This window comes from Chlamydotis macqueenii, chromosome 8, assembly GCF_036417535.1.
Source record: "Chlamydotis macqueenii isolate bChlMac1 chromosome 8, bChlMac1.mat, whole genome shotgun sequence".
In the NCBI taxonomy this organism is placed as follows: Eukaryota; Metazoa; Chordata; class Aves; order Otidiformes; family Otididae; genus Chlamydotis; species Chlamydotis macqueenii.
The window spans coordinates 9,894,108-9,914,527 of NC_141563.1; the positions used below are offsets into that span (position 1 = coordinate 9,894,108).

Sequence of the window (20,420 nt, forward strand, 5' to 3'; positions counted from 1 at the left end):
CATCTTTTTTAAAAATCCTCTGCTGTGCATCACTTGCTAGGACAGTTGTACCAGTCTTTGGATACAGTCTTCCCTGTGAGAGCAGTAACAGGTCTTGCTATTCTTTTGTCAAGATCCAAACTGTAGTACCGGTCTGAAATGAAGAGATGTCAGAATTAAATTCCAGAAACTACATTTAGTACAAGGAAAGAATCTTGAAGTTAAAGCCTTCATTTTCATTTAGGCATGAATAACAAGTTTTTCTTTCCACATACATATGTGGAGTTGAGAGGCTGTAACAATGATTTTTTGTTCTCAAATTTATTGTTTACATGTCCTCCTTTGTATTTAGCTAAGTTTTACAGTGCTGCTAATAATTAAATCTGTTCCAAGAACAGAGAGTAGGGAAGAATACTCTTATACTGCTACAACACAGAAATAGGCTTAAGAATTTGGAATCAAACAAACTAGAAAGAAAACAATACTGCACTGACTACAAAAGTGGGAACTCTGTGGTCCCTGCATGTGAATTCACCTATGTTAAGGTTAGGAATTAGTTCAGACTGTTGGAGACTTTAGTGTGCTGTATTTGGATACGGCTAGTTCTTAGAGCTTTTTCTTTTTCTGAATAATCCAGAAAATTCTGAGGAATGCTTTTACATGATCCTGGCTAGAAGGAAAGGATCTACCTAATCTAGGATCATAAATATTTTTTTCCTGTGATGCAGAATGGTTCATGTCCTTCCCTTTTTTGTTTTGTCAGAAACATAGTTCCATGAAAGCCAGTGAAAAAAAACTATCAGTGTGTAGTGGGCTGAGGATTTCACTCAATCGTTAGTATAGTATGACAATTTTTTTGTCACTTTATAAGCCTGAACTCTTACAGCAATGCATTCCACAGCTGGCTAGTTTGAATCATTGTACCTCGTTGCTGCTAGTTGTCCTGTAACTATTGATTTTCAATAGAAGCATCTCTCCATTACAGGCAGCATTTTAATTCTCAGGACTTTTTAGTAGTGCTTAGAACTAGTCTTGCAGAATCACAAGCAGTAACCTCACGCTTCCAAAAGCTCAGAGATACATGGGCTTCTTTCTTCCCTGTCCCTTAGTCTTTTGAAATGTATAGTAACTTGCATTAGCTTTAACTTACTGTAAGAGAAGGCGTAGTAATCGTAACCATCTGGCTTATTGTTGTTGGGTAGTGATATAGTTGAATGAATTACTTTTGGGAGCCCTCTCCAGTAGGCAGTCATTTTGATTTCCTTACGCAAAACTCCTACAAGCAAAAGAAAACGTTAGTTAGGAGCTGTCGCACTGTGTCTGCTGTAAGCTGTCATTTGCTTGTATCATCTACAGCAAGTGAGACCTATTGGATTAAAAAAATCTTAAAGGTACTATATTTAAAAAAAAAACGGAACAGAATGTTGTGTTTCAAAAACTACTAAGATTAAAATGGTTGTATAAAAAAAACTTAATAAACATAAGTTACCAGATGGATATGGGTTGATTTTGACAGTCTGAATAATGTTTGGCATTCTTACTGCACGTTGAAAGCGTCTTCTTATTACAAGTCTTGGGACATAAGCTGGGTATCTTACGGTAATCTGGGTTCTTCTTTGACACTTCGTGGCTGGTTCTTGTCTGTACACATACTGTTGCATGTTGCCATCTAAAACAGACATGTTTAATGTCATTTATATCCATTTTAATACATCTGCAATGGTTGCAGCCCTGAGCTTTTTATATCCATTCCTACTTTTTGAGATAAAAGCCTTGCTCTCTAAAATCCAGCGTGTGCTTCTTGATGTAGCAATACCTCCTGCGGGCTCAGTGCAGTCACTGCAGCAAGTACAGTTCCAGGGGAACTGCTTTTGCTGCCACATTGGTTTTCCTGCCATGTTTTTATCAAGGAGAGAGTAAGGCCACTATTTTAGACTGCATGAGAGAGCACGGGTCCAGAAAAGGGCTTGCATTTTGTTAGCCTCTGCTTTTTAAATTGAGATAACAATTCTTACGTTGGCAATAGATCATTCATACAAGATAAGGAAATTACATTAATTTAAAATGTGGAATAAGAAATAGGAAGGGAAATTTCCATACATAGTTATGAACTAGTAGGATTAAAGCCTTCCCTTCTCTAATAAACTTGAGACTTAAAATAGTTCTGCCACCAGATAAAACTTACTGTAATGTTTGTCCACTAAGTTGCTGGATTCTGTCCCTTACGGTGCTGTCCATTTTAAAATGCACTTAAAAGATCTGTAAGAACTAATACACATTTTTAAAGCTTCAGGCTATTTTTTGACCACCTAGCACACTCTGACATCGCTTGTTTCTGGTTTTGAAAGCAAGATGTCTTGCAGTCAAGAGAAATGGTGCTTTTATTCCTGACTAAGGCAATTCAAGCATCTTTCCGTCATCTCTGAACTTCTGAAATACGAGACATACCTTTTTTGATAAAATAAACAGATTCTGGTCTGGTGGTGTATCTTGCCACAGGGAGGGTTGCTACTATTTTCCCACTTAGCCCTGCAAATCCATTCGCAAGAGGTTTGGGATAGCCTTTATCCATTACACCGTTAGTGAAACGCCAGTATAGGGGACCCTAATGATTTAAGGAAGAGATGAGCTTTAGAAGAAATTACTTGGTAGCTGAGCTTCAACACAGACATGAAAAAGAACTGTAACGCTAGCATTTTGATAACCACATGGTAAAAGTGACTGGAACCACTCCTCCTACATCCATTAAAAACAGGAAAAAATATTACAACTTTAAAAAACCCCTTCAGTTTTTTAACACTGCTTTTAAGTAGTGACACAGTTATCTTAGAAATGAACTGTTAACAGTGGCTACTGAACAAAGCGGTTTGCTTTCTGAATTTAAAATTTCACAGATATAAAAAGCTCCTTGAATTCCTGGACTGAATGATTAATTTGGCAAGAACTGTGATGTCTTTAATGAGGTATGTGCATTTCATTATCATCTTCTTTCAAGAAGGGAAATGTATTAGTAACTAATTTAGGCCATCTTGGGGCATATTTTAAAGAGCTGGATTTTTATGAAGTGTGGCTTCTATATAAATATTACTCAGTTATCAGCTACTGTGTCAATGCTTTGTCTCCTAGCTAATTAGACGGGAAAAATCCACCGAATTGAGGTTTTTCCCGAGAAGCACCATCTCGAGGTAGGCCAGGAGGGGCTGGGGCTGAGACCCTTAACTTCACCCACAGACTTCCAAACCCCCCGCGCTGTTTGAAAACGCTGTTTGTTCTACAGAATGAGCAACACAGCCCCTGAGCAACGCCATGGGGCCGCATTTCAAAACCCACGCTTTTTTTTTTTTTTTCGTTTTTTAATCTGCCCCGGCCTGCAGGGCTCCCCACCTTGATGAAGAAGATCTTGCCGTCGCAGTTGCACCTGGAGAAGACGGAATCGATGGGGGACGGGATGCCCCAGCCCTCGCTGATTCGGCGGGGGTTGGTGGTCGGCGGGCTCCTGCCGTTCAGCAGCCAGTAGTAGTGACCTGGGCGGTGAGGGGACAGACAGGTGTGGGGAAAGGCACTGGAAATTGGGATCCCTCCCCGTCCCGCCTTTCCTCGCCCCTGCCCTCGGATGCTGAGGGGGCGAGGCGGGCTCTGCCGGGGCAGGGGCGGGAAAGGGCGGGGCCGGCCTACCTCGGAAGACGGCCAGGGTGCCGTTGGGCAGGGCCACCATGCTGTCTGCTGGCTTCCCGCTGCACAGGTCCTTCTCTGCTGCAAAACACAGGTTTGTTTAACATCTAACAAAAACGGTGACACCCCCCCCAGCCCCGCTGCCAGTAGCACTGGGGCTGTTCAACATGATGGCTCCTGTCGGGGGAGGCTCGGGCCCTCTGTCCTTCAGGCCTCTGCCAGGCTCTGGTCATGCAAAGGGTTTAATTACTCTTTTGAGATATGTTCCTGGAAAGTTTGGCTCTTGGTTTTTGGTCCCAGGAGTACAAAAACAGCTGTTTTCCTGACTAGGCATTGATATCTTTGCTTATTGTGTACTTAAGTACCTGTAATTCAGAAAAAAAAAAAGACCTATAAATTCATGGTATGCCACACCCCTCCTTTAACTTTTTCATTTTCTGGCATGTTTACTTGATGTTTCTCCAAGCTGCTCTAGTCTGTTCCCTTCCCCCCCTTATTTCTTAAAAAAGCATTTACATTTACTTCCAGTTAAGTATAAAGGAAGGATGAATCTGTTTGGGACAAAGATCCAAGTATTTTCCACCAAAAAAACATTTTTTTTCCCCCTCCAAAATATCTGTCAATATATGATTGAAAAAAATGCCCAGGAACCTGCGGGCTCTATCTGATTAAAATAAATAGCGAGGACATTAAAAATGCTGTGGCAAAAACCATAGAGGAAAGAGAATACAAGGAAAAAATACTTCTTGTCTCTCTTATGTGCCATTTTTTGTATATAACTACAAAATGCCAGGCTGGGTACCATGAGTAATGGTGGATATTCAGTCTGACTCCCTATCAATGTTTTCACAGGACTTAGAAAAAAAAGTAAAGGAAAAAGAAGATAAATTTCTCTTTGCATCTTCTACAGTACTTACAGCAAACGTTTTTCAGCAGGACCAACTACTGAAACCAATTACTGAAACGGGATCATGCTCTAAAGTACTTTACATGGAGAATTTCATTAAGAACACAGTTGAGAACTGAGGTACCAGTGTTCAGGATGCTGGCAGCTGTAACACCATGGTTGTGGTTGACCACCAGAACAGGAAAGCCATGTTCTTGTGGCACCAGATATCTTGCATGACCTTTACTCACGTGTTTTGTTGTGCTCTCTGGTGGAGTTATTGGTGCTTTTGTGCCTACTTGAATGCAATTACCTGGTGTTTCTCCAGTTAAAATTGGCAAGTCCGCAGTTTGTATTAAAGGCTTGTTGTTTATCTCAGGCTCTTCTTTTACTGGCAGAGTTTCAGGGTCGGCTGGATAGGGCTCATCTCTCGTGTCACTAATCTCCTGGAAACGTATAGTTGGCTTGGATGTCCCTTTAGAAACAATAAACATTTCTTCTATCGTGTCTTTTTTATCTCTTGTAGTGGTCTCTTTGGTAACTGTAGAGTCCTCTCCTTTTTCAACACTAGAGGCCTTTTCAGTGGCCTCTTCTGTTTCTTTTTCAGGTGTGATGCTAGTTTCCTTGATGGTCATTACTTCTTTTTTACCAGCTGTTGTTGTCTCTACAACAACACAAGTAGCTGCTGCTGTTACAGTCTGTTTAGTTTCCACAGTTGGAACTCTTTTAGTTGTTGTCACAATCTCCGTGGGTTTAGGAGTTAAATCTGGTTTGACAGTGGGCCTGGGCATGGGAGTTGTAGGTGCTGCAGCTGCTGTGGTTACAGTCGCTGTTCTCACAGGGCTTTCTTCTTTTTTAGCCGTTAGAGTCTCTTTCGGTATGGGAGTCTCGTCTTGTTTGGCTGGGGTCACTTCTTTTCCTGTAGCCGTTGTTACGGTCTTTTTGTCCGTGGTAGTTGCTTCTGATTCACCTGCTGTAGTGACTGCTTGCTTGGCTGTTGGAGTTGTGTTTGGAATATCGTCCTTACCTTCTGCAGAGCCATCTGGTTTAGCTGTTATCACTGTAGTTACGGTAGTTGTGTCTTTCCTACTTGTTGTTAAAATGTCTTTAAGCACAGTAGTTTTGTCTTTCTTGGGTGTTGTTATTTCTTTGTCCACCGTGGTTGTTTCTATTTTAGTTGTCCTCTCTTCGGTTATAGGAGTAGTAACAGGTTTAGCTGTTGCTTTATCAGTTACTCTTACAGTCTCAGTAGTCCTACCAGCAGTCACCACTGTACTTTGTGCTGCTGTAGTCGTGTCTCCTGCAGTGGTGGGAGAGTCTGCCTTGGTGGTTGGTGCCTCTGTAGCCTCTGGGGTTGTGTCTTCAGCTTTGGGAGTGGCGGGAGAGTCAGCCTTGGTCGTTGGTGCTGCTGGGGTTGTTTCTTCAGCTTTGGGGGTGGTGGGAGAGTCTCCTTTGGTCGTAGGGGCCTCTGTGGCCTCAGGGGTTGGCTCTTCTGCTTTGGGGGTGGTGGGAGAATCAGCCTTGGTTGTTGGTGCCTCAGGGGTTGTGTCTTCAGCTTTGGGAGTGGTGGGAGAGTCTGCCTTGGTTGTTGGTGCCTCTGGGGTTGTGTCTTCAGCTTTGGGAGTGGTGGGAGAGTCAGCCTTGGTCGTTGGTGCTGCTGGGGTTGTTTCTTCAGCTTTGGGGGTGGTGGGAGAGTCTCCTTTGGTCGTAGGGGCCTCTGTGGCCTCAGGGGTTGGCTCTTCTGCTTTGGGGGTGGTGGGAGAGTCTCCCTTGGTTGCTGGGGCCTCTGTGGCCTCAGGGGTTGTGTCTTCAGCTTTGGGAGTGGTGGGAGAATCAGCCTTGGTTGTTGGTGCCTCAGGGGTTGTGTCTTCAGCTTTGGGAGTGGTGGGAGAGTCTGCTTTGGTTGTTGGTGCCTCTGTGGCCTCAGGGGTTGTGTCTTCAGCTTTTGGGGTGGTGGGAGAGTCTCCCTTGGTTGTTGGGGCCTGTGTGGCCTCAGGGGTTGTGTCTTCAGCTTTTGGGGTGGTAGGAGAGTCAGCCTTGGTCGTGGCTGCCTCTGGGGTTGTGTCTTCAGCTTTTGGGGTGGTGGGAGAGTCTCCTTTGGTCGTAGGGGCCTCTGTGGCCTCAGGGGTTGGCTCTTCTGCTTTGGGGGTGGTGGGAGAATCAGCCTTGGTTGTTGGTGCCTCAGGGGTTGTGTCTTCAGCTTTGGGAGTGGTGGGAGAGTCTGCCTTGGTTGTTGGTGCCTCTGGGGTTGTGTCTTCAGCTTTGGGAGTGGTGGGAGAGTCAGCCTTGGTCGTTGGTGCCTCTGTGGCCTCTGGGGTTGTGTCTTCAGCTTTGGGAGTGGTGGGAGAGTCAGCCTTGGTCGTTGGTGCCTCTGTGGCCTCTGGGGTTGTGTCTTCAGCTTTTGGGGTGGTGGGAGAGTCAGCCTTGGTCGTTGGTGCCTCTGTAGCCTCTGGGGTTGTGTCTTCAGTTTTTGGGGTGGTGGGAGAGTCAGCCTTGGTCGTTGGTGCCTCTGTAGCCTCTGGGGTTGTGTCTTCAGTTTTTGGGGTGGTGGGAGAGTCTGCCTTGGTCGTTGGTGCCTCTGTAGCCTCTGGGGTTGTGTCTTCAGCTTTGGGGGTGGTGGGAGACTCTGCCTCAATCATTGGTTCCTCTGAGGCCTCAGGGGTCATATTTTCAAGCTTAGGAGAGGTGGCAGACTCTGCCTCGGTCACTGATGCGTCTGTGGCTGCAGGGGTTGTATCCTCAGGTTTGGGAGTGGAGTCTGCCTTGGTCGTTGGTGCCTCTGTGGCCTCTGGGGTTGTGTCTTCAGCTTTTGGGGTGGTGGGAGAGTCAGCCTTGGTCGTTGGTGCCTCTGTGGCCTCTGGGGTTGTCTCTTCGGCTTTGAGGGTCGTGAGAGACTCTGCCTCGGTCACTGGTGCATCTGTGGCTGCAGGGGTTGTATCTTCAGGTTTGGGAGTGGTGGGAGAGTCTGCCTTGGTCGTTGGTGCCTCTGTAGCCTCTGGGGTTGTTTCTTCAGCTTTGGGGGTGGTGGGAGAGTCTGCCTCAGTCATTGGTTCCTCTGAGGCCTCAGGGGTCATATCTTCAAACTTAGGAGTGGTGGGAGAGTCTGCCTCGGTCACTGGTGCGTCTGTGGCTGCGGGAGTTGTGTCTTCACCTTTGGGGGTGGTGGCAGAGTCTGGCTCCGTTGCTGGTGCTGCTGTTGTCGCAGGGGTATCTTTCTGAGCCGTAGTGGTCTCTTTGGTAGTTTTTGCTTCTGTGGTGGTACTTGTAGTAGGTGGTAAACTGGGTTTTGGAGTAGATGTAGTTGCTTTGATTGGTGTGGTTGTATCAGGATGTTTTGTAGTTGGAGGAGGACTGGTCACTTTGTTTTCTGGTCCGCTGCCAGTATCTATGAGAGCAAAGATATTTAGGGTTAAGGTACTGGAATTGCAGTGCACATGCCTATCGCCCACTCATTTATTATACTGATGAGACATAGTTGCTTGTCTTTTGAATAGCAATAGCTGTGTCGTGGTTTTGTTTAGTGGGGGGGGGGGGGGGGCTAAGGTGGCAGCTTCTGTAGGAAACTGCTAGAAATTGCTCCCCTTTATTCAGTGGACTCGAACAGCCCTAGGGCGGACCCGCTGCTGGCCAAGGCCGAGCCGATTGGTAGCAGAATGTCCCATGATAACGCCTCTGCGATAACGTATTTAAGAAAGGGAAAACAGAAAAAAAAGAGAGAAGATGTGAAGAAGCTGAGCGGGGACAGAGGCGCAGAGGGGGAGGCGCAGGCCTCGTGGGCCTTGCAGGCATCACCCTCTGGCCTCTCGCCAGGCGGCCAGAGGCCCGGCTGCAAGAAGTGGAGAGGAGATGAGAAGTGAATAAGATGTAAAAAAAGATCCTGAGAGACATCTACCAGCCTGTTGTGAGGAACGGCTGCAGATGCCAAGGTCAGTTCAGAAGGAGGGGGAGGAGTAATGTGGCTCCTGGCCAAGATTCCCCTGCAGCCTGTGGTGATGACCATGGTGGAGCCTGAACTACGACAAGCTGGTTCTATGGTCTGTGCTCTAAAAGCTTTCTGTGTAAAGCTGCGCTTCATGAGTTTTAAAGTGGTTGAAACATTTTATTTCACTTTTGTCTGCATGGGATTTTGCAGCAGCTTATCTAGGTTTTAAGCAATCCTTTTGGCTAACCTGTCGCAGACTTTAGTTTGGTGTTTGTAGGTTGAGGCCACCTGGAGTTGACATTCTTTTTTTTTGTGGAAGGGGAACCACGCTATAAAATATAATCCTTCCCATGGGATACTTCCCTTCTCAGTCTCTTTTTTAATTTGTTCCTCTGGCCTAAAGTATAACATGCCCTGTGCCGATCACTTGGACTTGGAGGAGAGAGTTAGGGAGGCAACAGGAGGAAAACAAACTTTCTGAGTACGGACACCTGACTGCATCTCTTACTGTATCTCTGTATTTTGGGTGTAGCTTCTTTAAGATTCTCTTTACTTGTATATGTTGTTCCACTGACGTAAGTACAATTGTTAGTACAGCTATATTCATCAAAAACCTAACAGTAAATACTTCTGCATTTTAATCTCTCACTAAGTGTTATCGCTGTGACGTTTTGCTGTTTGGTTCTGTTTTCACGCAGAGAGTTTTCCCCTATGACTCATTGCTATCTCGCTGTCTACCATCACAACCGAATTGGCATTTGTTTCTTGAAAACCTGAAAAACAACAAGCGCAGCATCATGTGGTTTGGGGCCATGCCGTTTGGCTTTGGAACAAACCTGAACATCTAAAAAGACCCGAGCTGTTGCTGATGGTCACAACCTGATGACCGTTAGCAGCACTGATGCAGTGTCTCTCCCAGCAGACTGGAAGAACGTAAAATACTGCGGTGTGAGAAATAATCCCTGTGTAAATGTATTGTAGAAACAGTGCAGTATGAGCAGAGGGTTACAGAATAGGTTTTCCCACTCAGTGTGTCTGAAATACCATAAACCAAGGGGGATCCTGTTAAAGGTTATTTGAATTTCCTTAATTTTGTTTCATTTGACCTGCTATATTGATTTTTGTAATAGGAAATTGCCACAGCAGAAAGGTAAGTACTCAAAATTAAAAAAAAAAAAAAAAAAAAGTAAAGATTAAAATATTGGCCAAAATTTACTTCTATTTTAATTTCATACCTGTTACTTCAAGTTTCAAGTTCAAACTGATCTCCCAAGTTATCAATTAAAATGCTGGAACAGAATATCAAAGAACACAGGAAAGCAACATGTTTTCCATTCGGAAAAAAAAATAATCTAAATGTGTTTTCTGAAGCTACATGAGACCTGGCTTGATTAAAGCTATTGAAACCTGCTAGGAGACTTGCCTATTCTGGTCCTGCCAATTCACCACTGTCCCAAAATACAACACCCTTCCTGTTCCAGCCATGGACTTGGTCCAAAACTGACAACGGCGTGTAACATATTTTTGGAAGATGTGTGTGAAAATCCAGTGGAGACGCAGGAGACATCACCACAGTCCAACATCTGTGTGAAGTGAACTGTCTAAAGTCAGTATCCTGAGGTCTAGGTGAGGTAATCAGTTTACAAACCAAGCGGTTCCAAGCTTGGTAACTGTCTGGTAATGTCTCGCATCGGCTTTCAATTTCCAGAGCAGGAAAATGGTCTTTAATGTTCCTTCAGGTAACACCCATCCTGTTTCACCATTTGCTTTCCTACCTTCCATAACTTCATGGGGCTGCGTTACTTCCTCTGGCTTCTTTTCCTCATTTGTTGATGATCTTTTAGATGTTGGTTTGTTTGTTGGAGGAGTCTTAGGTGATGACTTTTCTGCATGTACTGGAAGAAATAAAATAATCTGTTAATGGAAGCATTTTTCTTTATAGGTGCTTGGTGTCACCTGTATGAGAAGAAAGTGATTACAAAATTTCAGTGACCATCTTCCATATGAATCTAAGTTTATTCCTATCTACAGGATTCTTTAAAACTTTATTCAGGGGAAAAAGAGGAAAAATACACTTTGGATCCCTAAGCTTTTCATCACAGATGGGAGAAATGTTTTGCCTGGAAGTTCGAGGTGAGGCATTCTTTGCTAATGTGAATTTTGCAGTGGGAAAAATATTAATTCTGAGCAAAGTTCTACATTCTGAAAATTTATTTAATATTTTTGTCAGCTTATTTTTTTGACTACAGATATCTTGGGGCTAACTCACTATCGTGCATCTCTAAGAGCTACTGTCTTAGCCAGGCATTTATTCTGATAATCCCCTGAAGATTTAGTTACATTGCAGTTCTTGAGATATGTGAGAGACATCTTAAAAGGTGTTGTTTCCTTGAAAGAGGCAGAAGCTACAAAGTAGACATGGACCAAAGAAACAATGCTAATTCTAAGTATTAAGCTAACTACTAGTAGGCTGAGTTTTAGGAAAAACTGGAAGTTTATGCTCAGATTTTCCAACTCTGAATATTGCATGGAGTTTCACTTGCATCCAGTCAGAGCCAGAAAATATTTAATTCATTGTTCGATCAAATTGTACGACTGGAAGTGAGACCTTCTCTTCCCACTAAGGTAACATTGGAGAAGGATCTTTTGTTGTAAAAAAAGCCCGATGGAGCTCAGGGTACCTGCAGGAACTGGTAACTGCCATAGGTATGTGTTATCAGCCCTTCACAAAAAGAGCGGTATTTTTGTGTAAGGTGATGACCATGGTATCAAAGGATTTACTTTCATAGCAAGCTAGTCCTCAAACCAAATAAGGTTGAGTAGTGGACTATACTCTGATGCTTTTCTTGAGAAAGCGAGAGAAGTTGTAATTGTTGAATAAAAAACACTTTGGGAACCGAACCAGCTTTTGGAGGAGTCAGTAGTGGGGGGGGCGGGGGGGGGAAATGTTTAACCAGTCCTTAACTCTGTGTGTCTGTGTATTCTGGGAATACAGGGCTTGTGGAGGATAGGAAAGCCCCAGATACACATTGTAAACTTAGCTCCCCTGTACAGAGCAAAGTGTTCAGAAGATGCAGAAACGGCAAAACAAAAATTCACTGCATGGCCTTAACTTATTGCATTATTCCAGAAGGTTTAACAGGCTTCTCAGTTATACATAACATGAATACTCAAATACTGAGCACAGTGGTAGGCTGGAGTTTGAGGATTTTGTTTTGTTTTATTTTATTCATTCTTTTTGGCAAAAATTAATAGCAAAGCTAAGTAACTAAAATACTAGAAGAAGCTTTATGAGCAGCTGGTTAACTTTTCATTATATTTGAATCTTTTGTGAGCGTTCATGTGTGTTAAACTCAGCATAAAGTGGGTGGTGTTAAGGAACCCAAAGTAAATTCACCTCAAGCCATTTCTAAGACATTTATCCTCTTCCAGATATCTAGTTAAGAAATGCTCAACACAGATGCTACTTCAGTATAAAGTACTGCGCAACCAAGTAGCAAAACCAAGCCGCTATACCAGCCCTTGGGGACTGGGAGTGGCTGGTAATGTGAACCAAATGATAATCCATAGCTCATCTTGCTTGTTAAACTGCACACATTGAAAATTGGCTGCCTTGGAGATTGTCTGGTCTGTGAACGCAGCAAGCTGGTGCCAAGCCATATTTGCCAAGTGCGCTCACAGAAATGAAATTAGGTCCATGAGTAGCAGAAAGTTTAAGGACATGATGAAATTAAACATTCTGTTGGTGTTTTCTAGACTAGAATTCAATTGCTAGTGTCATTAAAGATACAAAGACCTGAAACCGCTCCTCCAGATCTGTGCATTAGTGCTCAACTAACAAAAACCCATCAGGTTCTGCAGTGAGGGACAGAATTTTAAAAAGTGGGTCAGAGTAATCCTTCCCTGAGCTGAACTTGCAGCCTAAAGGTTAAATGTGCATTATCTTAAAATTCCTCTTGCTATGTGAATGTGCAACTGCTTCAGACCAGGTAGGTCCTGCAGGTCCTTCCTCTTGCCCCAGAGGATGGGTTTCTGTGTGGAATGGGCTGTTCTTCCCAGTTGGGATTTGAGGTGGGGAGGATCTAGGAGATCTCTCTGTATGCTGCCAGTGATTGCAGTAACCCAAAAGCAAGCGGTCTAGAGGTTCAGGGAGTGCTACCCCAATGCTAGGAGTAGGTATTCTCCACTTCTGAATGGGCTGCAGGGGAATTTAAGGGAGTTGAACCTTCCTCCATGACTACTTTTACTGTAGATGGACAGGACTTTTTACCGCAATGTGTCATTCATTCCCCCCAGCTTCTGTCCTTGAATTCTATTATTGTTGTACTTAAGTACCATGAGTGGCAGTGCACATGCAAAACCTGGCCTTACATGTATCATTCTGGGTGACGGTTCTGATAGTAAATTAGAGTCTGGCTACTGCCAAAAGAGGCTAACACAAAATAAAAGCTTACCCCCAGAATTCGTATCTTGGTGATGGCTTCCAGTATATCTACCTTCATGCATCTGTAATGTGTTCATGCTTGAGCAAATGGCCAATTTATTTTTGAAATTAGTGTTTGTTAGTTTTGTTTTGTATTTTGTTCAGTAGCTAAGTTCTGGTGTCCTAAGGAGCCTGCACAGTTAACATTTTATGATAATGCAAAACAGCTCTATTTAAATACTTATAGGAAAAATATAGTGATAAAGAAATTTCTTACCCTCTTTACAGTGTTTCGTGTAGTCTGGGCAACACTTGCCATATCTTTCACAGTCTATGTCACAGTCACATTCTCTTCCTCTTTCAAAGACTTCAAAGCAACGTCCTCTGCAGGAGGCTGCTGCATAAGGCAGAACAAGAGAGTTAGTGTTTTTGGCTAGTCACATTTAACACTGGGACCTTTCTACAGTGAAGTCACTTGCTTAAGCTGTTGTAAAGAACAGCTTCGTAAAATCAGGTGGTTGGTCTGGTCTGATCTGGTCTAGGGCTTGTTTGTGTTATTGTGAGTTTTGGATCAGGCCGTACAACCAGAACTGCACTTTGCCACTGCAGTACATTGAGACCATTTAGAATTCATAGTTGGATAAAATGTGACCTCAGAGTTCACTTTAGCTAGGTCCCATCATAGAAGGCTTCCATTTCCCCAATCAAATAGGAAATGCTATCTCAACTATAGTATTTAAATTCTGGGCTGGGTTTATGTTCATCACTATATGACTTTTCATCAACTGTAGTGTATCTCCTGAAGCATTTCTGGAAAATAATTTGCCTAAATAGGTCATGACCAAGGGTTCCTGCTATCCCTGGGTGAATACTGCAACTTAATTGTGTGAATGAGTTAATGAAGTCATGCAAAGTTACTATTTTTTAAGTTTTATCCCAGTCTATTTGATGCAGCTCTTAAATTATTAATACTAGAGGAGCATCTGCCATGTTTCAACATGATTAATAACACGTGCTTTTAATATTTCATTAGTGGTTAACTTCTGATAACTTCAGTCACTATAGCACTTCTGTTTCATGCTAAATAATGACCAAATTGCTTGGGAAACTGTGTGTACGGCTATTACAGCCTTCAGCAAAACATGCTTGCTGTATTTTTCAAGGACAAAATTTGACACTAAACATTTACATTACATTACAATCTAATATTTATTAACATTCAGTAGTACCTTTAGTAGACACTTAGTGAACTGTTACATATAAGTGACGGCATTAAACCTGCAGTGGGCATTTCTTGAGGATGTTTAGCATCTCACAGAGCCGACAACTAGCTGTCACTTGGTATTTCCAGAATTTACCATATGGTCTGTTATTCTTGTCCCATATCTTTTCTATACATAAGACTGTATTGAAGTAATAGTCTTTGTGGCATGCAGGGCATAAAATCATATTTTACAATTAAATCACTGTCTAGCAAAATTAGGACTACTGTATAGGCACGTTCTGAATGCCTTTTGATGAGTATAGATGTGGAGTGAGTCTGTTGATGCCAGTGGATTCATCCCACATGCACAGGTGAGAATTGGTTTTATGTGTTTATATTAGGGAAGTTTTTATTGATAAACAGTGTCTGACATTTCTCTAATTTAGTCAGCATCGATCACACACTAACTGGGCAACAATCCTTAGTCAGACCGCCTGCATCCTTTAAGGATAGTGTCTGCTGTGCTTCATTCAGTGATTTAAGGTGGAACAAGGAAGAGTTCCTCTAGCCTTAAATGTTTTATTAAAGGTTACGTAGATGCCACAATAGAATTTAGAATCTGGCCACAATAAATAAAGAGCCTACGTAACTCAAATGCCTCAGTATGTATTTTCAGTTATGAAGAGTGCTGATATTCCCTCACAAATCAAGGTCAGGATAGGGAAGACTGAAGTGCAAGTGTTTCCAGTGTGCTTGTCAGAGCAGCAGAATTAGCATTTGAGGGAGTGGTGTATCTGTGTTCGAACACCACTCAGCCTGTGTTGCTGGATCTAAGGAGGCTTATCTTACACCTGTAATCTTACTGGAACTACGGTGTAGTGTAACAATCTTGCAGTTCTCTAAATCACTGATATTTTTGACATCAGTGATTGAAAGAAAATATTTTTTTAACTCTCAGTAAAACAGTTTGAAATACTTGTATTTATTTGCAGTATACAGTTCTGCATATAAATAAAGCACATAAAATAATACTCATCCAACCATCTTTTCTATCAAACTCTGGACATGGTTCATGTCCATGGAAGGACACTCTCTGACTTTGGATTAGACCCTACAGCCTCCACACTTCTTAAATTTGAGTTGGAATGTCCCAGAATTTCTTCCTGGAAAACCCAGAATTTGCTTTTACTGAGTTTTTGTATAAGAGACAAAACAGATGTAGTACAAATGCACTAAGGAGAAGAAAACAAGCACTAGGTAAACTGTTTCCCCTCCTCTTGCCTAGCTCTGCTCTTCTGAAAAGCAAAATCCTTTTCTCGGTGATAACCTGTGGATACACAATTTTCTTCAAGTGCGTTGTGAGAGGTTATCACTGAGTTTTTGAGGGGGAGAACAATACATGTATGAGAGGAGAACAAGGACACAGCAAACTAAAAGAGACATTTAAGCATTCAGAGGAGAGACACTGGTGTGGTAGGGAGTTGGAGCAAATGGGAGGGGAAGTCTTGCGAATAGGGACTGGCTGTGTTTGGGGAACTTACCCACTGTGCAGACTTTCTTGAAGTCAGGGCAGCACTCCATGTAGTGTTGACAGTTAAAATCACAGTGGCAGTCATGCTCTCTAGAATACCCTTCCCCACATCTCCCTGTACAGCTTGATACATCTAAAATCACACAGCACTGGTGTAAACATTGCCAAACTAAAATGGTACGTAAGGAAACAACGAATGGCAAACCAGTAAAATTTATCTTTTTTTTTTTCCTACGGAATGCCATTTCTTCACTCAGTGTCGCAGAAACTGTGGGCTTGGTGTAACCCCTCCTGAAGGCACGCAGCTCAGAGGTTTGCTCTGGGCCAGCCTGAGGACTGGCAGCAGCGCACTCAGGTTAGAGGCTAACTTATCCTGTTTCTCCTGAAGATTAATGAATCCCTGAGGACTGGTTCAGTAATAAGGTCACACCAGTTCTGGCAGCCAGGGTAGCCCATGCAGATTTCTCTCAAGCAGTATATCAGCCAGGCACTATAGTGTTTTGCAGACTTATTCTCCATCTTAATTCACCCTACGCATAGTTACAGATGTGCGCCTGCATCGCCGTACCTGACAGGCTTATTTTACTTTTTGTAATGTTCTACATAAGAACAAAGTAAAATCAGTTTAACTTGTAAACTGGTGAGCACTGTCGTAATAAACACAAGTCCTCGAAGCCATTTTTATTGGCAGTTTATTGGCCTGCCCTCTATTATTTTTTTTGCAAAGGTCCAAGAGGAACTTGGTAAACTGAGGTTAGGAACAGTTGGGATCTAGTCCTGCAATCTTCTGCAAAGTACTTTCTGTTTGGTAATTAGGAGGTGACTTATTAGCAGAGTAACATAAAAGCTCATCCCGCAATGGCTTTACTGCTAGACTGCTGTAGTGTTGGAAAATGCTAGATAACAACAAATGGGGCAGGTTACAGGTGGTAAGCAAGACGTCGGGAGGTCTGCTTTCAAACTGCACGTGTTCAAGGTCTGCGTGCAAGTTGTTTGTTCCCTTCTACTGCCAGATCAGATATTCACCCTGGAACAACTCCTTTTCCTACGTGAAACCTCTACTAACATAACATGCTAACAGCTTCTTCTGGAAATGAAACATGCAGGACCACAAGGGAAGCGCCCCTAAATACAAACAAAGAAGCTGAACAATCAGCAAGCTAAAACAGAGTTAAGATAATCAGCTGAAACATTGAGGAACAGCAAGAAAATAACAAGAAATAACATATAACACAACACAACACCAAAGACAATTTCTAACAGCACACACTCCACGTGTGTGTGTATAAAGGAAGACTGTGGGACAACAAATAATTATGTATATTGTGATTTTCAGCAGTTAGGTATAACGTTTGTTACCACTTCTTTACAAATAATGAAACAAGACTAGGGAATAAAAGGAGAAGTTAATGGATTTGACTCTATAGGCTTTTAATGCAAGAGCTGAAAGGAGAAGCTAGACATCTTCCTTTGCAGTTGTACACCCGATATATTGCACCCTTCTTCCCTTATAGGAAAAAATATATATGAGTCCCAAAAGTAACACCTTTTCTTTCATTTATTTGTTTTAAGTTTATGGCTTACAGTTATGAAGTTACTTCTAAGGAAAATGGCTAAATGGTTCTAGCTGCTGTTGGCAAGAGTCTTGATTTATGCTGAAAATAACGGGAAGGGTCACAACAACTACAGAGGGTGCAGTGTCAGACTGCTCTGCCCTGCAGATCAAATCTGGCATCTGCTGTGCCCTGGTGAGCTGCTCAGATATACAAACATTATCTTTTCTACTGTCAAGTAGTAATAAATTGTTTTTTACCAACAAGTAATACATAATGATAATCACTATAACAACTCAGTAGCTATTTGAGGACTGTGACAGCACGGGATTTTCCAAGCTGCAAGTTCTTCTGTTTCTTCATAACAGCGCTACTTTAGTTAGAAATTAATTACAGAGCTTTGAGAGTAAATAAAAATCTGTAGTAATAGACAAATAATTACCAAAACTGGCCTTGGTTGTGGTAATAGCAGTGCATTTAATGGCAAAGCACTTAGCACGGTATAGACATTCCTTTCCCTGAGCCTGTTGTATTTAAATATTTCTAACCAAATAATGTGGATATTGTAATTTTAGATTCTTCCTTGAATCATACTGCAAATCACTTGGGCTAAATATGTCAGTCTGAGCACAAAAGGATCTGTAGAATATGTCTACAGAAAAAGAAGTAGGTTCATATGCATTTTGCATTATATTCATAGTTTTATGTTTCCCCTCAAAAAAAAAAGCCCGTGCTGTACCAGAATATATTTATGAAAATATTCAGTGCTGATAAAACTGAATCGTAATGCCTGTCGGAATAAATACAAAGTTCTAGAACTTAGTATTTTTATGAAGATGCATTTGAGGCATTCTTAATATCTGTCAGATGTCCTAGACACTCTCCCTTCAACTTTGTATGTTACAGTACCTTCAGAAGACACTTCTTGAATCAAGGACAGTGAAAGGATCACCAGGGATATGCAAAGTATGTTCCATATGATCATTACTTTCAGGTACGACATCATCCCTAAAAAGAAATAAACTCACATCACTACATGTAATTCAATTAATCAGTTCATAATTAAAAAAAAAATTGCAGTGCATATCTTTATACATAGTTTAATATCAACATGAAATTAACTAAAATTATTCAAGGACAAATTGCTAATTTAGAATTACTCCATAAATTCTCCCTAGGTTATTAGTTGATTAGCTGTTACATTTTGTAGTAAAACTAGGAAAATTCATTATGAACAAATAATGGAAGTAATTTTTTGCAGTATTCTATTACGTGAAAACTCAGACACAGTCTTCTCCTTTTAACATGGATGTGTTTCAGGTCAACATTTTCTAAGGTTATAATACTGATAAGTATAAATGTGAAGTAAAAAAAAATACTGTCAAGACATTAGTTGTTAAGCAACATAATTTTATAAACTATAATATATTATTGAAATATTCCTGTTTAAATGCATCAAATGGAATTGTAGGATAAAAGTAAATCTTGTTTCAAAAGGAAAACTTGTCTGATTTTCCAGTTCATTTTCCTTTTGAAGAAGAGCACTGTGATCAAAACGCTCTGGGTAGAGATAGGTATTACACTTACCTAACAAAGAATATGCCTGCTCTCTGTGGCATTCCAGATGCCTTATATATTGCTTTGTAACTGTGCTGGGGTTAACTAATTAGACAGTTACACCAAACCACCAATGACAGCTCATGACAGCAAACTTTCCACATGAGTTGGAAGAGGTCCCAGATGACTTGACTAACATAACATCTGGAAAATACTCCCATTAAGAAAAATGATTGCAGAAAAACCTAAATAGGGACTTACTAGTCAAAACACATTTTGATTACTGAGTGAAATGAACAAATTGTCCTGAATGCAGCTGGAAGGCATTAGATATTATTGCATAGCAATAAAAAATCATTATAGGCAAATGCTGAGTATATTTTCTTTCCTGTCAAATGTAGCTTAGGTGACACCAGCCTAAAATTATGCAGTATTATCTGCTACTGATAGTGTATCTTCTCCAAAAAGCTTTGAGATCTAATTTGTGCAGTCATAAGTAATTTGCCAGTTCTGCACTGAATATATAGTACGTTCCCCTGAACTGAGTGGAAGTTTTGCCAAGGTATTGGCTAGAAATCAAACAATTTAGTTGAATCTCAAATTTATTAAATATATGTAAATCATCGAAAAATAATGAAAGTGACTTAAACTGTTTCAGTGGTCTTTGTGTTTATTGGTTCCAGAATCAGGGCACTGGAAACGGTTGGTTGTAACTCTCAGAGCTAAAGGAGGTTTCCGTTGAAACTTTTAATGGTCCTGACTCTCAGGGTTTGGATGGGATTCTTTATTCAGAAACTAATCTAAAGGCCAGAGAATTTTGATAGTTCTGTCTTACGATGTTACTTGAATCCCAAAGTAATTCTGTTGTCCCAAAATAATGAATATGGTACAATACATATTGATCCCAGTTGAGGAAAGGACTTAAGTGTGAGCTTGAGTCTCTTAAGGAAAATAGTGTAGGCATCTCTGAAAAGCAGTGGGTTTAGACATGTGCTTGAATGTTTTCCTTACTTGGTCCAACGACTGAGCAGCTTTAGTATTTTTGTGCTAGAATTTCTTTCTAATTTCTAGATTATCACAACAAAGGCAGTTTGATTCAGTCTTTCTGCATTGTGGACGCATCTAATTGCTTGCATACCACAGCCACACACCAATTTATTGATTCCAGTCAATAAAAGAGTGCTTTTTCACTGCTCTGAAAACACATAATCTATGTAAAAGTTTCTAGATTTATTTATACAAGTGTTAAGTAGGAGCACGTAGATAGTGTTGATTTGCTATTTAAGGTCCTCTGCCCACTGCCAACCTGTTTATGAGGTAACTATTACTGTACTTTGCGGGAAAGGAAACCTGAAGCTCTGAGATTTTATTGAGTTTACTCAATGTAATACACAGAAGGAAATATGTATTACCTGTCCTGTCCTACCTAGAACAAGAACTTCAATTCAGTCTGTAGCGGAGCTGACTAAGCCTGATAAAGAAACTCCGTGGTTTGAGAAGAAATATCTGTGGATATTTAAAGCCCAGGGAAGAAGTTGTATGGGTGGCTAAACAGGATCAAGCTGATGAGATAGGTTTTCTAGAAAAGTGCTAAAATCCTCATAACTTAAATAATTTATAATTAGATCAAGCAAAACATTCAAGACTACGTTATTAAGTCCTTACTTGGATATCCATGATATGGACAACATTT

General features: G+C 41.5%; 1 protein-coding gene across 2 annotated transcripts; it reads right to left on the reverse strand.

Annotated features, from left to right (window-relative positions):
* Positions 1–4: 4 nt before the first annotated feature.
* PRG4 (proteoglycan 4) lies at positions 5–18,179 on the reverse strand. 2 transcript variants are annotated; one of them, XM_086752872.1, is made up of 10 exons: positions 18,080–18,179; positions 13,160–13,279; positions 10,235–10,354; positions 4,851–7,922; positions 3,655–3,729; positions 3,364–3,503; positions 2,428–2,584; positions 1,469–1,648; positions 1,130–1,255; positions 5–133 (listed from the first exon to the last, which is right to left on the reverse strand). In XM_086752872.1, the coding sequence occupies exons 1-10, from the start codon at positions 18,174–18,176 to the stop codon at positions 30–32; spliced, it is 4,191 nt and encodes a 1,396-aa protein (XP_086608998.1). In that variant the 5' UTR covers positions 18,177–18,179; the 3' UTR covers positions 5–29. The 2 variants fall into 2 exon arrangements, with proteins under 2 accessions (XP_086608998.1, XP_086608997.1); XM_086752871.1 differs by having other exon boundaries at positions 3,655–3,732.
* Between the last annotated feature and the right edge of the window lie 2,241 nt (positions 18,180–20,420).

Bases quoted from the DNA above. Each gene is read 5' to 3' on its own strand.
- PRG4 (XM_086752871.1), bottom strand. From the start codon at position 18,176: ATGATGTCGTACCTGAAAGTAATGATCATATGGAACATACTTTGCATA. The intron at 7,923-10,234 runs GTAGGAAAGCAA...TTGCTCTCATAG, and splicing joins GCCCCATGAAGTTATGGAAG to ATACTGGCAGCGGACCAGAA. The intron at 1,649-2,427 runs GTATGTCTCGTA...TGTCTGTTTTAG, and splicing joins TGTTTATTTTATCAAAAAAG to ATGGCAACATGCAACAGTAT.